We start from the raw sequence: 23,495 nt of genomic DNA on the forward strand, positions 1-23,495 counted from the left end.
GTGCTGGTGATGGTGGTGGTGGCAACAGGAATGAAAATTTATAATAACCACAGCTAGCCTGTATTCAGTGTTTACCGTGTGCCAGCACTGTGCCAAGAACCTTACAGCTCAAGTAGCCTTCACAGTGACCCGGTGAGAAAGGTCCTGTTCGAACCCTTATCTAACAAAGAGAAACTGAGGCACAGGCAGATGAGTTCCTAGCTCCCGTGTGGCCCTGCCTCTTGTCAAAGCCTTTGATGGGTATGAGGTAGGAAGAGCCTTGTTCTGCAGTACCTTCAGTGCTTGCCAGAGTCCAATGCTCATCATGCATTCTGTGAATTAAGTTCACTACGAGGTGCTCTGTGTTGTATATCTTGATATTGGTCACTGTGGAGTAGAGTTTAGGCACAGACCCACTCGTTGCCACCAGAAATCTGTGGTCTTAGGCTGTCCCTTTTAAAATTAGGGTGTGTGTTACTTAACTCATTCTGGAGAAGAGCAGCTAAAATAATGGCCTGTACGGTATCGTAGCTACACATTGTTTGCAAATAGCTGACATGACTTTTGAAAGTAAAGTAAGACAACACCTAGAGCTGAGTTTTTATTATTTTCGATGCTTGCTCAGTCCTTGATAACTTCGTAGGTGTGGGTGTTTGCCTGGGTTAAGAGCCCCCAGAGCAGGGGGAAGGGTGCCAAGCCCATGATGGCATGATGGACCCTGTGGAACTTCTGGTGCAGCCGGTCCTGGAGGATGGAAGTGAAACGAGGGAGGGGACATCAGGCACTGTGACCCATCACATTAATTCTGTATGAGATTCTCAGAGAGTTATACTTCGGCAATCTCATTGAATGCCCAAGATATTATTAAAGGTTTCACTCCAAACGTGACTGGTGTCCAGCGATTGTGCTTTGATGTTTTCAAGGTTTACATAAACTATCTCACTAGGTTATGCCCACGATCCTGTGAGGGAGCAGGATGGGTGTGAGTGTTCTTAGTTCATTACAATTAATGAGATCGTGAGGAGACTTTATAAAGAGCTACTGTGGGCCAGCCCCTGTGCTGAGCGCTTTACATGCATGGCTTCATTCGATCCTCTGAGGTGGGTCCTGTCCTGTCTGTCACCCCTGGTTATTGCTGTGGCAATCTCGCTACCTTGGCCAAGGTCATATTGCCATTGGAGCAAAGCATGCAGAAGATAATGTGTCAGATGAAGAAACAAAGACCCAAGTTGGCTTAATCCTGCATGGGGTGGTAGCATGAAAGTACAGGGGTTAGCTCCGCTCTGTGTTTCTTCACTTCTGGTCTGTATTAAAATCTCATCAAGGGAATAGGATGACCAGCTTCCGCTGTTGCTGGTACCCTCTTGGTTGGGATGACCTGGAGGGGGGCGTTGGCTTTCTCCTGCACCTCCCCAGGGCCAGTGAGTGAATGCTTCCTGGGCGAGGGAATGATGAAGGACCCCAGGGAAGGTCCCCATCTCAGAATCTCCTCCTCTTTTCTTGCAGAAGGTGGACGTCCCCATGATGCTGAGGCTCCTCAGGGAGCAAAGAATGTTCATGATCCAGACCATCGCTCAGTACAAGTTTGTCTACCAGGTCCTCATCCAGTTCCTCCAGAACTCCAGACTCATTTAACCGCCCCCTTCAGCTCCTGGAAGAGGGACCCAGCTCCGTCCTGCGGATGGGGACACACCTCCAGACAACATCTGCTCCCCCAAGCCGGGTGCAGATGGCCGGAGCAGGCAAGCCACTGGCTCCCTGAAGACGGGAGCCAGGATCATTCACCAACATCATGTATTATTTTATATGCGATAATTTATTTCCCACCCCCCCCCCCGGGAGTAACTTTTGTGAATCATGGTAATGCAGTTTTCACAAGAATATAGTACTTCTCATTTGAACCACATCTTGACTGATCTGCAGTGTAATAGGTCAGTAGGCAGGATGCCTGGTGGATCCTGTCAGGGACAGAGGCCTGAGGGAACACATCTCTAGTGAAGGGGCAGCCAGATTGGTAGCCAGCCGTGAAATTCATCAGCCTGAATTGCTCATGTCCAAATCAAAGATGGCAAGAAAGTGAATTTGTCCTCAGATAGAAAGGTAGGGGCGAAGACCCTTTGCTAGAAGATAAGACGCTCTTCTCTTATAAATGGGGGCTCCTGAGGCTTGATGGACAGCTCTCCCTTCTTCCTCTGTGCCCTCTCCCTTAGGCGTCTCCTTTCTCCTCCCAAGCTTGAGTGGGGACAGGAGCAGCCAGGGGACATGCTCCCTGTGTGATGCAGGGACTGCCATGACCCAGGCTGAATGAGGCCCCCATGTTGGCTCTTTGTCAAGCCCTCCTTATTCTGGGCTCCGGAGCCTGTTTCCCTGCTGGGGGCTGCTCCCTTCGTGTGTGCTGCTTGTCCCCGAGTCTGGGGGCCTTTGGGGCCCTGGGCCAGGCCGTCTGTGCAGCTGGGCCTCTTGCCTGATTGAGAGAAGACAGTGTATCAGTGCGGGAGGGAAAAAGAGGCAGGCAGGCCCTTGATACTGTTGCTTATTGAAACGGACGTGCGTGTTGCTGAGGGTCTGAGGGCCGAGGTGCTGGGGGCTTTCTGTCCTTCCCTCCATCACTAAGGCATGGCAGAGGTTCTAAAGCGATGCAGCTGGGAAAGCTGAGGCCCGGGCGCTCTTTGGCACTCAGGTAGCAGGAGCCACACCGACCCGATTCCTCTTGTGCGCCAGCATCCCCAGCGTTGGGTCTGCAGGAGCAGAGCTAAGCCCACTCAGGACCCCGTGGTCCGAGTCTTGGCCCACTTGCTGAAAGATGGTGGGATTTATCTCGCATGAAGGCTTTGCAGGTTTCCTTGCCTCCGCACAAGCCGCTCGGGTGAGTGGTGGTGTGGCTCCTGCCCTCCGGGGGAAGAAGTGCGGTTCTCGGTGTTGCTTTCTGCGCCCTCATCCATCACTGGTCCTCCTGAATTCTGTAGCTTAGTACACGATACATCATGTTCTGCATGTTCTCCCTCTTGCTGAACTTTGGGGCATTTTTCTCCCCACTCCTGGTTTTTTCTGGATGCCACTTTTTGTGGCTTTGTTCTTAGACGCGGCCTTGGCGGCTGTTTCATGATGCCTTTCTCCACTGCTGCCTTTCTTTTTTTTTTCTTTCTGAGCTGTCAATGCAAAGAAAGAATGGCATCCAAGCAGCCAAAAAGAGTGTGCCTTCGTGACTTGCACGCACCACATACCGACAGGCGGGCGTGGAAGCAGATTCCCCAGGAACTACTTTGGAAGTTGAATCTCTGTGGTTGCACACCTGGCCAGGTGTTAACGGTGGCTGTGGCCTGTATTGGACTCAAAAGAATCCAGCGATGGGGAGGCCTCTTCCCGTCTACTCCAGGGTCTAAAGAACCCATCAAGGAGAACTTCAACGGAGCTGCAGAGATTCTGGAATTTTGGTGTATTATCTGAGAAAGAAAACCATGCGTATGACATGTATTTTCAATGGCTCAGATCTCATAACCCTCACTCTAAAGATGCTCAGAACTCTGGACCACCAACAGGCAAAGAGGTATTTGTTTTCTTTTCACTAGAGACTTTCCATCCGGGACCGTTCTGCTGTTAGGGATATTTTAACAGTTGGTCTCTGCAGTTACTGGTTTATTGTGTGATGAGCAACGTCAGTATTTCTCTTTTGTCTCTCAGGCCGAAGCGTGGGCACTGTTCAAATGTCTCGTGTGGGCAGAGTGTAGATTAGCTTTCTCTTTGAGCTCATCACTCAAGCCCTCCTTTCAACTCATCCACCAGTTGCCACTTGGTGCTATGGGAATATTCCTGAATGCACAGAATGCAGAGAAGAAGCAGGTTCAATATCCAATTTCCCAGCCAAAGTTTATATTGAAGCTCAAAGGAAAACATTTAAAAGTTATTCCACCCATTTTGCTTTTAAAAACAAGTGCTTTTGGTCCTTCAGCCCACTTTGCATTCCTTTTCACAGCTCCAGTAAATGCCAGCATATCTCCTGGTAAATTAGCAGCAGCCATTTAAAGTCCTTTCAGTGGCATCTGCATAATAATTGCCCAGAGATGCTTTATATCTGGGAAGCAAGCCAAGGAATAAACCTTGAAGCAAAGTGTATTAAATTAGTTATCTAGTTAGAGCTTTTGGAATGAGTTCCTGATGCTGTATCAAGGCTGAAGCTGGAGCTGTCAGGGTCTGTTGCTGCAGTTTGGATGTGAGGGGAGAAAATCAAAAATGGAGCAGGGGTTTGGGGCGGGGGGCGGGTGGGGAAGATACCATGTCACAACAAAGCCATCCAGCACTTTCAGGCCTCTGGTGTTGAAGCTTTCCAGTTGAACTGTTTTGTTTCTTTCGTCCAGGCTCATTTGGATGTATTGACCCAGCGTTCAGCCTTGTTTACACTGTGGTCCCTGGACCCGGGAGGGGTGGGCGGGGAGGTGGGGGCTGGGTTTGATGTCTTCATCCTTGAGCGGAGCTGATAAAGCCGAACCCTGTCCTTCGGAGCCTTATGGATGCCTTGGGCTCCAAGGCGACACCTCTTCTGAGTCGCATCTACATTTATGCACCACTTTTTCCCTGGAAAGGAAGTAAAGGAGGATTTGGCAGCACTAGGGAGGGATGTGAAACCCTGATTTCTCGGCTGGAGAGGGGAGTGAGTGTGTCTCCCCTCTACTGGAGGGAACGGCCAGGGTTGGGGAAGGTGGAAAACACCTCCACCTGGAATATTCTGAGTATTGCATTTCCAAGAACCCTGCATCGAGAGAATTTTACTTTTTACGTCTGCAGCGTTTGTGAGTGTAATCAGGCATCATTTGCCTCCGCGTCCCTTGGCCCTCTGGCCGCTTCCTCGGTGGGCTCTGCCGGGGGAGGGCCTGCCCGCTGGCTTGCCCGGTGCTCACTTAACCTTCATCCTGCCTACGTAGCTCTTGCAGTTCACTTATGAACACCGGCGGGTCCAGTAAGTCAGCGTGTTTATCCTGCTGCCTATCTTTCTTATCTCTCCCAGCTTGAAAAGGGCTGACCCGTGTGACGTTTTTCAGTATTTGGACCATATTTTATTGACAATGGTGGAGCATTCACTTGGATCAACCTAACATGCCCAGTTTTTCTCCCCCCGCCCACCATCGCCCCCCGCCCGCATCAGTATGGCTCCCGCCGCACCCTGTGTCATCTCTCCCAGCAGGTGCTAATGCACACGAACACGGGCGTGTTCAGTGGGCAGCGTGGCTCTGTTTGTGAGCGGCCCCTCACCTCGCTTGGTGAGCGGGCTGTCTCCTGGGCTTGGAGTCACTCTTTGCCGACATGTGAGTACACTTGAGATTCTAACAGGCAGGGTGGTCATTGGCACATCGCTGTGGGGTCTTTCAGCTGCTGTCCTTTCTCTTTTTTTTCAGTTTGTTTTTTTTGTGGGGGCGCGGGGCTGCGCCTTTTCCCAGGCTAGGGATTGAACCTATGCTGCAGCAGTGATGCCAGGTCCTTAACCACGAGGCCACCGGGGAACTCCAGCTGCCATCCTTTCCCAGTGCTCAGTGTGTATGAGCTGGCCTCTGCCCCAGGGGTAATGGAACATGATCTGTGGGCCCAAAGGCATCTGAGTCGCCAAGCAGAGTGTGCTTTTGAATTCTCCTCCCTGCTCCCGTGTAGGGTGTGAGGGAGAAGGCAGTGCGGTTATTGGTTTTCCCTGGGGGGAGAAGTCAGCGGGTAGGCAAATGCAGAGACCTTCCCAGAGGCGTGCCAGGGCGCTTAGACTCAAGGGGTGGGGACCAGGTCAGAGCCATATCAGTGTTCATCTACCCTTCACTCCTCCTCTGTGTTGGGAGAAACTGTCAGGGTCCTAGAGTTAGAAACTTCTAGAAGCACCAATTCCAGTTGGGCTCTTCAGGTGGCTCTTTGTGGGAGTTCGGTTTCCTCTTGTTTTACCAAAGATTCTTCTGCAACTATGTTTAGTTTTATTGCCTGTGGACTTTATCAGACACTCTTAATGATTTCTTTTTTGTGTGTGAGCAAAGTAACAACACATCTAGCACTGCTTCCAAATGGAGATATTTGGGGTTTTCCTGGAGACTGTATAGATTTTCCACTGGTCTACAGCTTTATGCGTGACAACCGGTTGGCTCTCTGGGGATGAAATAATCCTAGTTGGTCCCTTAGGGTGGAAGTCTCTAGGATGGTAAATTATGTTTGACACATCCCCTGAACTCAGAGCATGAAGCAGAATGATTCTTGTCTTTGCCGTGCCTTCTAAGACATTTGGTGGCAAAAGACCTCACAGATGCACCTGTTGAAAGTGACAGCAATATGCCTGAGAAAAAGGTGCAGATGTCATCAGTCAAATTTCTGCCAACTAGGAGTTGCCACTGTGGCTCAGTGGGTTAAGAACCCAACTTGACGTCCGTGAGGATGCGGGTCCGATCCCTGGCCTCACTCAGTGGGTTAAGGATCCAGTGTTGCGGAAAGCCGCAGCATCGGTCTGCGGCTGCACCTCCAGTTCAGCCCATAGCCCAGGAACTTCCATATGCTGCAGGTGTAGCCGTAAAACAGAAAAAAAGAAAATTCTGCAAACTCACATGTGTTGCCCTGACAATCGTAGTTCTTCAGGGGGACCTGGGAAACTCCATGGCATGCTTCCTCAATACTCCACCTTTATCCTGCCTGCTCTCAGCTTTTGCATTTCCTTTAGAAACTCAGACGGCCGAGCATTCTTTTTTTTATTCAGCTCACTACCTTACTTATCGTTTCCAGCTTAATCCAGCTGCACGGCTGAACTAAAAAGTTCTCTATGAAAATGTCCATGAGCCTGGCGCTGCATGTCAGGCATCAGTCGATTTCATAGGTCTGCATAATTTACTCTTGCTTGGTGCTGTAACCAGGAGGATGTGCATCAGTTCCTACCATTCGGAGCTTTTGCTCAGCCCGCCAGCTTTAAAAGTAAATTCAAGGACGTTTCATTTTATGACAGGAGGGCAAGAGCGGAGATGCAGCCTCCATATGATGATCTACCTAGATGTCACTGTTCCTTCTGCGACACTCTGAGCCATCAGGATCACTCTTTCCAAAAAATGCCATCAGCTTGCCCAGCGACGAGTTATTAAATGGAAGGAGTAGAGGTTTTAGATCAGCCCTGAACTTGCTCTCAAAAAGCGCATTAATTCAGAGTTCCCGCTGTGGCAAGGTGGATTAAGAACCTGGTGTTGCCACAGCTGTGGCATAAGTGGCAGCTGCAGCTCGGGTTTGATTCCTGGCCAGGAACTTCCATATGCCGCAGATGCAGGCCCCAAATTTAATTACTTTAAAAAGTGCATTGATTCACAAACAATTTTCTGAACTTGGGGATGTCGCTTCTATTCCCTTTCTGTAAGGCCAGAGGGATGGAAATGAGGTGACAGTGCTGCCCTGCAGAGGGATCTGGTTTACTCTTTCTCAGGGTGTTCAGCTGTGTCCTCACTGTTGCGAGAGACCTCGATGAATGCCTGGTATTGGGCTCTCTGCCTACATTTGCTGCTCAGGAAAACAGATCTGCTCCCCTTGCTTGTCTGCAGCCCTTCCTTTCCTCACAGGCTTTTCCCCTTTCTTTCTTTTTTTCTTTTTTGGCTGTGCCTGGGACATGTCCCCAGCCAGGGATCAAACCCACACAGCTCTCACAGACTTATTAGCAGGTTTTGCAGAAGGTTTTGCTCCTCCATGTGACCCTGGAGTCAGCAATCACAGCTCCTCGACAGTGCCCTCTCCTGGGGGGCTGCAGAGTGCAGCCCCTTCTTAGCACGCGGTATCTCTAAAAACCGCGTCAATATCAATACTGTAAGTGCCGTTCCTTGTCTCACTCAGGGTGGCGGGGGGCACAGGCAGGACTGCTTTGTGATGTCACCCTCTTCCAAGTGCACCTCATTCACTTAGGGCTCTGCTGGCTTTTCCTTTGCTCTGTGGATCAGATCTCGGCAGCAGACCTGTTCTTTGCCTGTCCTTTCAGTGCAACCCCTGCAGCAAAACGGCTGCATCTCTCCTAAATCTCTCCAAATTATGGGATTAGGAAATCTAATTTTAAAGAGCTGATCGTTTCAAAAACTAAAATCTGGAATTTATAGTAGTTGCAAGGATAAAATCTGGCAGATGGAAATAACCAGAATGAAAATAGCTAGGTGCTGTCAGCAACCAGGAGCTGGCACCTTACGCACCCTATTTTTTCCCTTGGTGATAGACACTAGGTCTCAGAACTAGAAGGGATGAAAGAAAAGTTGGATTTGATTATCAGTCCTGTTTAGAACAAAGACTGCAGCAGTACCTCATGCTTACATGTTATTTACATATCTATGTATGTATATAAGTCGAGGTGAATTTAGATGGCTCCATGGTGGCTGCATCGGGCATAATAACGTGTAGTCAGACAAATCCGTTTCTAGCTTCTTCCTGCCAACCCTGTTCCCTTCATCTTCGCCTCTGCAGAGCCTGGCCAATCTGGTGAAATGAATGATGCTCCGAGCTGCCCCTGGAATATTTACAGCTGCCTTGTGGTCCATTCCCAGCTGTCTAGGGAGGGGCAGGATGTGCTGTTCAACCTCTGTCTTGTGATGCTTCCTGTCCTTTCTTCACAACCTCTTCCTCCAGGGAAACACAGATGCCTCGTCCCCTGCTAAGGTGTCCAGGAGAAAACTGACAAGCATGGCATTGCGATCTTTCTGTGCCTTAGGGTGGAACCATTTCGCTAGCATCTCAGGAATCGTGCTTTGAGTGGAGCTCAGCTGGCTGGCAGAGCAGAGGTGCCTCGTGTTCTCAGCATTACTCAGGGACCTCCCACCTCCCTGAACTGCCCGTATGAGCTAATTAATACCTTCAGCTTAGAACTGAAAGCTGTAATTCAGAGGCTTTTTTTTTTTTTTCCCAACGTGAACACTGTAAAACGTTACTGCAATTTCCTTTGAACTTTCTCACCAGTTTGGAATCTCAAAGCTCTATTAACCGTATCCTTTCAAAAAGTAAGGTTACTCTTCACTGGAGATGATTTCCTGTGTCTTTTTCTTTGTTCCTTCAGTAGTCAGCAAGCTTGCTTGAGGATACTTAAATGGCAAAGAAAGGTTTACACATGCAGATGACTGTTAAATGTATAATCTTATGTAACGAGTTACATCAAGTAACAGCCTCATCTATTATGTTTCACTGGACTCTTGTGCTACTTTATTCAGTATTGATGCTTTCCTTGGTTCTGTGTTCCAGAAAATGTCGTGACTTCTTGTCTCTTTCAAAGCAACTGACATTTAATACGAGTTCATTTCAGATATACAGACAGGTCCCCAGCATAGAAACCAGTTTGTTCTTAAGGCTCTTGGGGTCAGCTCACAGAAACCTCCTGACATCCAGCTGAATGGCGGGGCAGTGGCAGCCAGACCTGGCTGGCTCTCCTGGGCTGACCTGGATGTTTAACCGCCTGCTCTGCTGTTTCTGTGAGAAATGCATTCCAGACGGGGACCTGGGATCCTGAGAACACATTTCGTCTTCTCCCCATGGTGGCCACTTGCTTTGAAAGATGGAAGTCCCGTCTTTTTACTACAAACAGTTTTAAGGGGGCAGAGGAGGCAAGACATTTATAGGACATTCCCTAAGTTGGGGAGTGATTAATAGTCATGTCAGCTTTACTTATGGTATAGACTTCCTCTCCATTTAATAATATTAAAAGCCTTAAATAAAACTATGCATGCTATTCTATGTGCTTTTTTATATCAGTAAATAAGCTTATGCTTGCCAGTTTTATACACCATTACGAGGTGTAGGAAACTGACTTTTGACAGTATTTTTGCACTGTTTCCTATCTGTCTGTTTTTATAAAGTCTTTCGATACCGGTCCTAGTTGTGTATTGTTTATGTTCTCACTGCCCTTGTCATTGCTGTCAAATGTTTCATATGTGCCTTTACAAATGTGAGATCTTTTATTCTAACCTTTTTTGTAAAAGATATCTATTGACTTCCAAATGCAATAAACTTTTTTTTTTTTCAGAGAAAACAGTTGAATCTTTTCTGTACGATGTATGTTTAATTCGTTGAAAGCGCCATCTCTCTTAGGATTATTTTCATGGGCAAATGTGCCTGGGAAAATCTGCCTTTTCACTTCTTTAAAGCTCATTTATTTCCACCTGCTTTTCATTTCTGTGTGATATGATCATCCCAAAGAATTCGTTTGAGCCTGAAAGGAGAGACGGCTCTGCTGATGGTGTGAGGCCCCAGAAATGGAGCCTTCTCACAGCTGCAGTGATAACCTGTATTAGATGCCCAGTCCCCTTCCCAGCTGTTTATTCCGATCTCAAACTGCTGACCCAGAAGAGACAGGCACCAGGATGCTCCTCCCCAAGACTGAAATTCTTGCTGTTTTTCAACTTTATCAATAGCACCACTCACCTCTAGTGAGGCTGTCCTGCCCATATTTTCAGCCAATCAGCAGCCATATACACACCCAGTGGACGCCTGGTGGTCAGAGTGGATGCTGTCTTCATGGCTCTTTGATGATAACGACGGGGCAATAGAACCACTTCAGTGAGTAACCCCTCTTCATCTACCAGAGGTCCTAGCTTGTTTCACATCATGAAAATGAGGATACCGTAAGCCACACTGGGATGAAAGGATGTCATGGCAAGCAAATTTCACTAAACACATACCTAATTCCATGTATAAGCTGACTGTAGCAACAAAACAATGACAGTTGTTGAAAGAAAAGCTGCATCGAGTTTGTCAAAGATGATAGGCGATCCCAGCAAGGTGACGAAGTAGAAAGACCCTGCGCTCACCTCCTCTCATGAGCACATCAGAATCACAACCGTCTGCAGAATAACCATCGATGAACAAGACTGGAACCTACCAGAAAAGATCTGCTACAACTAAGGACATAAAAGAGGAACCACAATGGAACAGGTAGGAGGGGCAGATGTGCAATAAAATTAAGTCCTATAACCTGAACGGGCACCCCCCAAACTGGAGAGTAATTATACTGCAAAAGTTTTCCCACAGGAGTTAGTTCTAGGCCTGACACTGGGCTCCCCAGCTTCATGGTACCTCATGAGGCAGACAGTCCCCAGAGCATTTGGGGGTGGGGCCCCCCAGAGGAGAGGTGGGGGTGGGGAGGAGGCTGCAGCTCTCTGGGGACACAGACACTGGTGGCAGCCATTTTGGGGGGCATTCTACCTAAAGGCACTGGGGTGGGTGCCATCATGAGAGCCTCCCTCTAGCTCATTAGTGCCAAGGCCTGACCCCATCCAAGACCCATAGGTGCTAGTGCTGGGGCCCCCTCAGGCCAACAACTAACTGGGCAGGGACACAGACCCATCCATCAACAGGCTGCCTAAAAACCTGAGCCAACTGCCTCCTCTATGCACAGCCCTACCCACCAGAGGACCAGAACCCACCTCCATCCATCAGTGGGCAGGCACCAGCCCTGCCCTCTAGGGAGCCTGCACCAGCCTCTAAATCAGCCTCAGCCACCAGGGGGCAGACACCAGTCATAAGAAAACCATAGTTCTATAGCCAGCAGACCCAGTCCACCCACAAAAGGCCAGACTCTGTGCTGGGGCCCCAGCCCTGCTCACTAGCAGCCCTACACAAGCTTCGGACACACCAGACCCCTTCCCAAACTCTGTTGGGAACCAACACCATCCCTATTTCTCCGCAATCTGACAGACCCTGCTCTGGGATCCTCAGGTCCTGCAGCCAAAGCCCAGGACCCAGCTCTGTCTTCCAGTAGTCTGACATTGATCCCAGGACCTGGCTTCACCCACCAGTGGGTGGGACAGCTCTGGAATCTTCTGGACCCTGACTCTGCCTACTGGTGAGCCAGCTCTAGCCCTGGGCCCTCCAGGGTTCTGTGGCCAGCGGCCTTGTGCTCAGGCCCTGCTAAGCAGCAGCCAGCAGCATCCACACAAGGCAGGGCCTGGCAACCAACCAGGCTAGGGGCAACCAAACCTACCAGACCACTGATATAGTCAGCCCATCACAACAGAAGGACCCATGCAGCCCTTTTAGGGAAAACCCCAGGAGAGCATGTAGTTTGGGTAAAGAGAGGGCGGCGCACAGCCAGGATATGTAGGAAGTCTTCTAGAAAAGGCCACTTCTCCAAGGTCAAGAAACAGCTGACCTACCACATACATAAAAATACAAACAGCAACTTGGACAAAATGAGGCAGCAGAGGAATATATTCCAGACAAAGGAAAAAGATAAAACCCCAGAAGAACTAAGTGAAGTGGAGACAGGCCATCTGCCTAAGCAAGAGCTCAGAGTAATAAAGACGATCAAAGAATTCAGAAGAATGGATGCTCAGAGGAAGAAGTTACACATTTTTAACAAAATATAAAGAACAACCAAACAGAGATGAAGAATACAATAACTGACATGGAAAGCACATGAAAGAATAAACAGACTAAATGATACAGAGGAACAAATCTGTGAACTGGATGACAGAGTAGTGGAAATCACTGGTGCTGAAAAGAAAAAAGAAAAATGAATAAGGAGAAATGAGTTTAAGAGACCTCTGGCACAACATCAAGCACACTAATATTTACATTACAGGAGTTCCAGGAGGAGAGAGAGAAAGGACCTGTGCACATATTTGAAGACATAATAGCTGAAAACATCCTTAACCTCGGAAAAGAAAGTCACTCAAATCCAGGAAGTGCAGAGAGTCCCATACAGGATTAACCCACAGAAGACCACACCAAAACACAGTATAAGCAAAATGACATTAAAAAAGAGACTTAAAAGGAGCAAGGAAAAGAAATAAACAGCATACAAGGGAACTCCCATAAGGCTATCAGCTGATTTTTCAGCAGGAATTCTGCAGGCCAGAAGGAAGTCACATGGTATATGTAAAATGCTGAAAGGGGAAAAATTCAAACAACACCGCTCTACCCAGCAAGGCTCTTCTTCAGGTTTGATGGCGCAATCAAAACACAAGAAAGAACTAAAGGAGTTTGGCACCACAAAACCAGCTTTACAGCAATGTTAAAGGAACTTCTCTAGGCAAAAAAGAAAAAGCCACAGGGAAAAAAAAAAAAAACAAGAAAATTATGAAATGAAGAAGCCCACTAATAAAGGCAAACATACAGTAAATGTAGGAAATCATCCACACACAAAGCGAGTAGGGAAGTTAAAAGACAACAGTAAAAATCATATAGATCCACAATAAGTGGTTAAGGGATACACACAACAATTAGATGTAAAATATGATGTCAAAAACAGTAACTGTGAAGAGAAGTGAGTACAAATGCAGGGCTTCTAAAAATGCATTTCAAATTTAAGAGATCAGCACTTAAAACAACCACATATATAGACTGCCATATAAAAAACAACTCATGGTAACCACAAACCAAAAACCTATAATAGATACACTAGATACACACAAGGAATACAAATATAACACTAAATATTGTCATCAAATCACAAGAGAACAAAAGGTTAAAAAAAGATCTGCAAAACAAATCCAAAACAATCTATCAAAAAGAACATACAAATCAATAATTACCTTAAATGTTAAAAAAAAAAAAAAAAAAGCTCTAACCAAAAGACATAGAGTGGCTGATGGATACAAAAACAAGATCCATATATATGCTGTATACAAGAGACTCACTTCAGATCTAGAGACACATAGACTGAAAGTGAGGAAATGGACAACGTATTCCATGCAAAAGAAATCAGAGTAGCAATACTTATATCAGACAAAATAGACTTTAAAGACTGTAACAAGCAACAAAGGAGGACACTACATAATGATCAAGGGACCAATCCAAGAAATAGGTATAACAAGTATAAATATATATGCACCCACCATAGGAACACCTAAATAGATAAGGCACATGTTAATGGACATAAAACAAGAAATCAACAGTAATACAATAATAGTAGGGGATTTTAACACCCCACTTACATCAATGGACAAATCAGACAGAAAAATCAATATAGAAACAAGATTGGGATAAGACGGTGAAGTAGAAGGACTTAAGCTCACCTTCTCTCATGAAAACACCAAAATTACAACTGCTGAACAACCAACAACAAAATAGACAGGACCCTACTAAAAAAGATATTCTACAACCAAAGACGAAGCTGCCACATCCAGATGAAAGGAGCAATACTTTTGCAAAATAAGCAATCCCATACCTAGTGGGTGTATGACTCATAGACTGGAAAAATAATGTATCACTGAGGCCTCCCACAGGAGTAAGAGTTCTGAACCCAAAGTCAGGATACCCAGCCTAGGGAAGGAGGAGCCCCGCATTTTAGCAGTAAAAGCCAGAGGGGCTTGTGCACAAGAGTTCCACAAGACTGAGGGAAACAGACCACTCTTGGAGGGCATGCACAGGATTTCATGTGCACTGGGTCCGAGGGCAAAGAAGAGACTCCATACGAATCTGGGTCAGACCCACCTGCAGGTTTTGGAGGGTCTCTGGGAAAGCAGGGAGCAGCTGTGAAGTGCTGTGTTCATAGGACTTTGGTGCTGAGGTCTTGGGAATAATTATCAGTGTGAGCTCCCCTGGAGGCTGCATTTTGGAAAAATCTCACCCCACCCATAACAGCTGAGAGGCCCCAAGCCTAACACCAATAGCCTCACCTATCAGCAAACAGTCTGCCTAAAGTCATCCTAGACATTGAACTGCCTGTAATCACATCCAGGAACAAAGTCCCAACCACCAGAGGGACATGATTCAGCTCCACTTAGCAGTGGGCAGGCACCAGTCCCTCCCATCAAGAAGACTGCCGCAAGTCTCTGTATCAACTTCACCCACAAGAAGGCAGGCATCAGAAGCAAGAGAGGCTAAAACCCCATATCCTGCAAAAAGGAGATCACGCAAAAAGCTATACAAAATGAAAAGACAGAGATAAGAGCCAGATGAAGGAACAAGTCAGAAGCTCAGAGAAACAGCTGAGTGAACTAGAGATTAGCAATCGCCATGAAAAAGACTTTAGGGTAATGATGGTAAACATGATCCAAGATCATGGGGGAAAAAAAAACTGGAGGCAAAGATTGATAAATTACAAGAAACCCTGAACAAAGAAATAGATTTAAAGATTAAACAAGCAGATATGCAAATACAATAACTGAAATAAAAAATTCACTAGAAGGAAACAATAGCAGAATACAGGAGGCAGAGAAACAAGCGAGGTGAAGGACAGACTGGTGCAAATCATTGATGGAGAACAAAATAAAGAAAAAAGAATGAAAAGAAATGAGAACAGTCTAAGATAACTCTGAGACAACTTTAAATGTACCAACACTCACATTATAGGGGTGCCAGAAGCAGAAGAAAGGGCTGGAGAATTGATAGCAGCTAAAAATTTCCCTAATATGGGAAAGAAATCACTCATTCAAATCCAAGAAGCTCAATGAGTACCATATAGAATAAATCCAAGGAGAGGGGTTCCTACCATGGCTCAGCAGTAATGAACCTGAGTAGTATCCATGAGGATGCAGGTTAAATCCCTGGCCTCACTCAGTGAGTTAAGGATCCAGTGTTGACCTGAGCTGTGGGGTAGGTTGCAGATGTGGCTTGGATCCTGCACTGCTGTGGCTGTGGTGTAGGCCAGCAGCTGTAGCTCCAATTTGACCTCTAGCCTGGGAACTTCCATAAGTTGTGGGTGTGGCCCTGAAAAAAAAAAAAGAAAAAGAAAAGAATAAACCCAAGGAGGAACACCCCAAGACACATATTAATGAAACTGACGAAAATTAAAGACAAAATTGAAATCAGCTAGGGAAAAGCAAAAAATAAGATACAAGGGAGCCCCAATAAAGTTATCAGCTGATTTTTCAGCATAAACTGTTCAGAACAGAAGGGAGTGGCACCATATACTTAAAGTGATGAAAGGAAAAAATCACCAACCAAGAATATTGTACCCAGCTAGTCACTCATTCAGATTTGAAGGAGAAATCAAAAGCTTTAACAGACAAGCAAAAGCTAAGGGAATTCAGCACCACTAAACCAGCTTTACCACAAATACTAAAGAACTTCTCTAGGTGGAAAAGACAAGACCAAAACCAGAAATATTAAAAATGAGAAGGCTCACTGGTCAAGGCAAACATATACCAAATGCAGGAAATCATCCACACAAAGATGACACCAAAACCAGCAATCATGTGAAAAGGAGGGTATCAGTACAGATACTGGAGAGGTGTTTGCACTTAAGAGACCAGCAACTTAAAACAATCTTATACATACATAGAGTCCTATATCAAAACCTCACGGTAACTACAAGCCAAAATCTACAACAGATACACACACAAATAAGAAAAAGAAATCCAGGATGGGATCAAAATGGCAGAGAAGTAAGATGTGGTACTTACCTTCTCCTAGAAACACATCAAAAAACCATCGACATGTAGAACGATTTGCACAGAATATCTACTGAATGCTGGCAGGAGACCTCAGACTTCCAAAAAGGGCAAGAAATCCTCCACATAACTGGGTAGGACAAAGGGGTAAAAAAAGAAAGAGAAAAAAAAAAAAAAAAAAAAAAAGCAATCAGCATGGGACCAGCACTCCTGAGAGGGAGCTGTGAAAAAGGAAAGGAATCTGCAACTTGTGAGTCCACCTAACTGATAAGGAGATTCACTGGGACAGAGAGGGAACCTCAAAGGCTCAGAGAAAATCACAGCAGCCAGTCTAAGCAGAGAGAAAGCCACACAGACCATTGGTACCGCTGCCCGGGAGTACACTGACTACATGGAAAACTGATTACATCCTACAACATCCTACAAAAAACCCAATGGGTTGGAGTTCCCATTGTGGCTCAGCAGGTTATGAATCTAGTATCCATGAGGATGTGCGTTCAATCCCTGGCCTTACTTAGTGGGTTAAGGATCTGGTGTTGCTGTGAGCTGTGGTGTAGGTCACAGACATGGCTCAGATAATCAAGTTGCTGTGGTGGTGGTATAGGCTGGCAGCTGTAGCTCGGATTTGACCCCTAGCCTGGGAACTTCTATATGCCACATGTGCAGCCCTAAAAAGCAAAAACAAAAAAATGACAAAACAAAAACAAAACACCGCAATGGATCAATGAGGAAATCAAAAAGGAAATTTAAACATACCTTGAGACAAATAATAATGAAAACGCAAACATACAAAATCTATGGGATGCCATAAAAGCAATTCTTAGAGGGAAGTACATAGCAATATAGGGCTTCCTTAAAAAAGAAGAAAAATCTCAAATCAACTTAACCTACCACCTAAAAGAATTAGAAAAAGAACAAACAAAACCTAAAGTTAGCAGAAGGAAGGAAATCATAAAGATCAGAGAGGAAATCAATAAAATAAAGATTTTTTTAAATAGCAAAAAATCAATAAAACCAAAAGCTGCTTCTTTTAAAGGGTAAACCAAATTGATAGCCCCCGGCAGACTCATCAAGAAGAGACAGCACGCACGCATGCATACATGCGCATGTGCACGCACACACACACAGAAATGAAAAGGAGAAATCTCAAAGGATACTGCAGAAATTAAAAAAAAAAAACCATAAAAGAATACTATGAACAATTATATGTCAACAAATTTGACAACCTAGAAGAAATGGACAAATAATACAGAGACATACAGCCCACCAAACCTGAATCAAGAAGAAAAAGATCATTTGAACAGAATGATCACTAGAAATGAAATTAAATATGTAATAAAACACTCCCTACAAACAAAATTCCAGGACCAGATGGCTTCACAGGCAAATTCTACCAAACATACAAAGAAGAATTTAAACCCATCCTTCTTAAATTTTTCCAAAAAAAAAACTTTTTTTCCCCAAAAGATTGAAGAAGAAACACCCTCAAAGACATTCTATGAAGTTACTATCACCCTAATATCAAAACCAGATACTACCAAAGCTGCCAGTGGGCACATGAAAAAATGCTCAGCATGACTAATTATTAGAGAAATTCAAATCAAATCTACAATGAAGTACCACCTTACAATGGACAGAATGGTATCATTAATAAGTTGACAAATAACAATGCTGGAGAGGGTGTGAAGAAAAGAGAACATTCCTACACTGTTAGTGGGAATGTAAATTGGTACAACCACTATGGAGAACAGTATGGAACTTCCTCAGAAAACTGAATATAGAACTACCGTATGATCTAACAATCCCACCTCTGGGCATATATTTGGACAAAATACCAATTCAAAAAGTTACATGCACCCATATGTTCATAGCAGCACTATTCACAGCAGCCAATACGTGGAAACAATCTAAATGTCTACTGATAGATGAATGGATTAAGAAGAAGTGGTACATATATACAATGGAATACTAATCAAACATAAAAAGAACAAAATAATGCCATCTGCACAACATGGATGCAAGTAGAGCTTCTCATACTAGGTGAAGTTAGACAGCAAAATACAAATATCATGATATCTCCTATATGTGGCTAAAAAAAAGATAAAAGTGAACTTCTTTGCAGAACAGAAACAGACTCACAGACTTTGAAAAACTTAAGCTTAAAAGGGGACAGGTTGGGGGGTGGTGGGAGAATGGACTGAGTGTTTGGGAATGGCATATGCACAATAAGGTATATGGAATAATGGCCAATGGTGACTTGCTGTGTAACACAAAGAACTCTCCCAATATTCTGTGATAATCTCTATGAGAAAAGAACCTGAAAGAGAATGGATGTGTGTTCATATAAAACTGAATCACTTCATTGTACAGCAAAAATTGCCACAGCATTGTAAATCAACTATACTTCAATAAAATTTTTTAAAAAGTGAAAAAAAAAAAAAGGTTGGAGGCTGAGTAGGAGCCAGATTTTAGAAGGCTTTGAAAGGAAAAAAAAAAGAGTTCCCGTCATGGCACAGTGGTTAACGAATCCAACTGGGAACCATGAGGTTGCGGGTTCGGTCCCTGGCCTTGCTCAGTGGGTTAAGGATCCGGCGTTGCCGTGAGCTGTGGTGTAGGTTGCAGACGCAGCTCAGATCCCACGTTGCTGTGGCTGTGGTGTTGGCTGGCGACTACAGCTCCGATTAGACCCCTAGCCTGGGAACCTCCATATGCCGTGGGAGCGGCCCTAGAAAAGGCAAAAAGACAAAAAAGAAAGAAAGAAAAAAAAATAAGGAAACAAAGATCTTAAATAACACATTAGACCAAATGGACTTAATTGATATATAGAGAGCACTGAGCATTCCATTTGAAAGCAGCAGAAGAAACTTTCTTTTTTTTTTTTTTTTTTTTTTGCTCTTTAGGACCACACCAGTGGCACATGGAAGTTTCCAGGCCAGGGGTCAAATCGGAGCTTCAGCTCCTGGCCTACACTATATCCAGAGCAACACAGCATCTGAGCTGTGTCTGCAACCTACACCATAACTCACAGCAATGTCAGATCCCTAACCTAAGCAAGACCAGGGATTGAACCTGCATCCTCATGGATACTAATTGGGTTCATAACCCATCGAGCCACAATAGGAACTCCAGAGTACACATGCTTTTCAAGTGCACATGGAATATTTCCCAGGACAGATCACATGCTAGTCCACAAAACAAGCTTTGGTAAATTTAATAAAATCAATACTGTACCAAGCATCTTTACCAGCCACAATGCTGAGTCCAGCAATCAACTGTAAGAAAAAAAAACCTGCAAAAAACACAAACACATGCAGGCTAACAATGTATTACTAAACAATTAATGAATCACTGAAAAAATAAAAAAAGAAATAAAAACGTACCTAGAGACAAATGAAAATGAAAACAGGAGTTCCCACTGTGGCTCAGCAGGCTAAGGACTCAACAGTCTCCATGAGGATGTGGGTTCGATCCCTGGCCTTGCTCAGTGGCTTAAGGATCCAACATTGCTGCAAGAGGCATAGGTCACAGATGGGGCTCAGATCTGGTGTTGCTGTGGCTATGGCATAGGCTTCAGCTGCAGCTCCAATTCAACCTCTAGCCTGGGACCCTCCATATGCCACAGGTCTAGAAATAAAAAGAAAGAAAATTAAAACAGGATGATTCAAAACCCAAGAGATAGAGCAAAAGCAGTTCTAAGTGGGAAGTTAATAGAGATATAAGCTTACCTCAGGAAACAAGAAAAACCTCAAATGAGCAAGCTAACGTTACACCTAAAAGAACTAGAGAAAAGAATAAAGCCTAAAGTTAGAAGCAGGAAAGAAAGAAAGATCAGAGCAGAAATAAATGAATTGGAGACTAAAAGAAAAAAAGAAAGATCAATGAAACTAAAAGCTGGTTCTTTGAAAAGATAAACAAATTTGAAAAGACTTTAGCCAGACTCATGAAGAAAGAAAGGGAAAGGGCCCAAATCAATAAAATCAGAAATGAAAATGAAGAAGTTATAACCATCACTGAAATAACAGAGGATCATATGAGACTACCATGAACAAGAAATGGACAAATTTTTATAAAGTACAATCTTCTAAGACTGAATCAGGAAGAAATAGAAAATATAAACCAACGAATTACCAGCACTGAAATTGAATTAGTAATTTTAAAACTCCCAACAACAAAAGTCCAGGACAGGATGGATTCACAGGTGAATTCTACTAAATATTTAAGGAAGAGCTAACATGTATATTTCTGAAACTATTTCCAAAACATGCATAGGAAGGAACACTTTTGATCTCATTCTGTGAGGTCAATATTACCCTGATACCGAAACCAGACAAAGATATCACAAAAAAGAGAAAATTACAGGCCAGTACCACTGATGAACACAGATGCAAAAGTCCTCAACAAAATATTAGCACACCAAATCCAACAACACACTAAAAGGATCATGCACCATAATCAAGAGGTATTCATCCCAGGAATGCAAGGGTTTTTCAGTATCCACAAATCAATGTGATACATCATATTAATAAATTGAATAAAAAAAAACCCTACAATTATCTCAACAGATGCAGACAAAGCTTTGATAAATTCAACATCCATTTATGATAATAAAAAAAAAACCACAACTCTCCAGAAAGTGGGCATAGAGGGAACATATTTCAACTTAATAAAGGCCATATATGACAAATCCACAGCTAACATCCTATTCAATGGTGAAAAGCTGAAAGCACTTTCTCAAATAGCAGGAACAAGACAAGGATGCCTACTCTCACCATTTTTATTCAACATAGTTTTGGAAGTAGTAGGCACAGCAATGAGAGGAAAAACAAATAAAAGGAATGCAAATTATAAAGGAAGAAGTAAAACTGTCTCTGTTTGCAGAGATACTGCACATAGAAAATCCTAAATATACCATCAGAAAACTAGAGCTCATCAATTAATTTGGTAAAGTAGTAGGATGCAAAATTAATACACAGAAATATGTTGCATTTCTCTACACTAACAATGAACTAGCAAAGAGAGAAATTAAGGAGACTCATTTACCACTGCATCAAAAAGAATAAAATATCTAGGAATAAGCCTACCTAAGGAAGCAAGAGATCTGTATTCATAAAATCATAAGACAATGATGAAAGACACTGAAGATAACACAAGAAAATAGAAAGCTATACCATGTTCTTAGACTGGGATAATTTATATTGTTAAAATCATCACACTACACATGACAATCTACAGATTCACTGCAATCCCTGTCAAAATACTAATGGCATTTTCACAGAACTAGAACAAATAATTTTAAAATTTGTATGAAAACAGAAAGACTGAATTGCCAAAATAATCTTAGGAAAGAACAGAACTAAAGGAATCATGCTGACTTCAGACTATACTATAAAGCTACAGTAACCAAAACAGTATGGAACTGGAAGAAAAACAGGCACTTGGATCAATGGAACAAGAGAAGTAGCTTAAAAATAAACCCCTACACCTGTGGTCAATTAATTTACGACAAAAGAGGCAAGAATACACAATGGAGAAAAAACCAGTCTCTTCAATAATTGATGTTTGGAAAACTGAACAGCTACATTAAAAGGATGAAATTAGAACATTCTCTAACACCATACACAAAAATGGACTAAAGACCTAAATTCAAGGCCAGATATTATAAAACTCCTAGAGGAAAACAGAGGCAGAATGCTCTTTGACAAAAATTGCAGCAATATTTTTTTACATCCATCTCCTAAAGTAAAGGAAATAAAAGCAAAAATACACAAATGGAACCTAATTAAACTTAAAAGCTTTTTGCACAGCAAAGGAAACCACTGACAAAATGACAACCTACTGAACAGGAGAAAATATTATGCAAATGACATGACCAATAAGGGACTAATAGCCAACATATATAAACAACTCACACAACTTCACATCAAAAGATCAAACAAGCCAATTAAAACATGGGCAGAAGAACTGAATAAATATTTTTCCAAAGAGAAAATGCAGATGGCTAACAGGCACATGAAAAGATGCTCAACATTGCTAATCATCAGGGAGATGCAAACAAAACTACAATGAGGTACCACTTCTCACCTGTCAGAATGGCTATCATCAAATAGAACACAAACAAATGCTGGTGAGGATGTGGAGAAAAGGGAAGCCTTATACACTGTTATTGGGAACATAAATTGGTGTAGCCACTGTGGAAAATAATAGAGGTTTCTCAAAAAACTGAAAATAGAAATACATGTGCCCCAGAATTCCACTCCTGGGTATATATCTGAAGAAAACAAAAACACTAATTGGTAAACATACATGTACCCCAATGTTCATGCAGAAAATACCAGTGTATGTGGAGAGAGGTAGAATGAGAACAGGTGCATATGCTAATTTTCTTCTCTCAATCATGGAATAATAAACTCAGTTTATTTTCTTTGGCTGACAAGCAGAAGTAGTAGTCTTATCACATAATTTAGCCTATAAACTATAAAACTAACTATAAGTAGATAGACCTGTTCATTCCCAAATAGACAATTACCAAGAAGGAAATTTTTAAAAAGAAAACCCCAAAATGCAGAAGATAAATACAAGAAAAACACACAAGTGTGCAATAAAATGACAAAAACAGAATCAAACCCATCTATTTCATACGATTTTCCTTTTTATTATCTTTAATAACAAATGGGGGAAACTTGTCAGACTTAACAGTTAAGAAATGTAACAGAAGAAAAGAGCTATATCCAATCTCCTGGGTTATGTATGCATAACGGAATCACTTTGCTGTCCAGCAGAAATCGGCACATTGTAAATGAACTATAATTTTTTAAAAAATCATGGTTTCCATTGTGGCTCCATGGTAACAAACCCAACTAGTATCCATGAGGATGCACCTCCTGATCCCTGGCCTTGATCAGGATCCAGCGTTGCCATGAGCCGTGGTGTAGGTCACAGACATGGCTCAGATCCCGTGCTGCTGTGGCTGTGGCGTAGGCCAGCAGCTGCAGCTCTGATTTGACCCCTAGTCTGGGAACTTCCCTATGCCGCAGGTGCGGCCCTAAAAAGACCAAGAAAAAACAGGAAAAAAAAAAGTGCAGGACCTGTATAAACATCACTAAACCACAGACAAACTGATAAACTCATCACATTCTTGGAGAGAAAGACTAACCAAGAGGTCAGTCCTCTGAGTACCACTGACTCCAAGGAAATCCTAATAAATACTCCAGCAGTACTTTGGCT

At 43.7% G+C, this 23,495-nt stretch overlaps 1 protein-coding gene across 1 annotated transcript in view; it reads left to right on the top strand.

Annotated features, from left to right (window-relative positions):
• Positions 1-9,967, top strand: part of PTPN14 (protein tyrosine phosphatase, non-receptor type 14) — a 134,231-nt gene extending 124,264 nt beyond the window's left edge. Inside the window, 1 exon segment of the mRNA XM_003130398.6 lies at positions 1,486-9,967. Within this exon segment, the coding sequence (XP_003130446.4) occupies positions 1,486-1,614 (129 nt within the window). The 3' untranslated portion in view covers positions 1,615-9,967.

This window comes from Sus scrofa, chromosome 9 (genome assembly GCF_000003025.6).
Source record: "Sus scrofa isolate TJ Tabasco breed Duroc chromosome 9, Sscrofa11.1, whole genome shotgun sequence".
NCBI classification, from domain to species: domain Eukaryota; kingdom Metazoa; phylum Chordata; class Mammalia; order Artiodactyla; family Suidae; genus Sus; species Sus scrofa.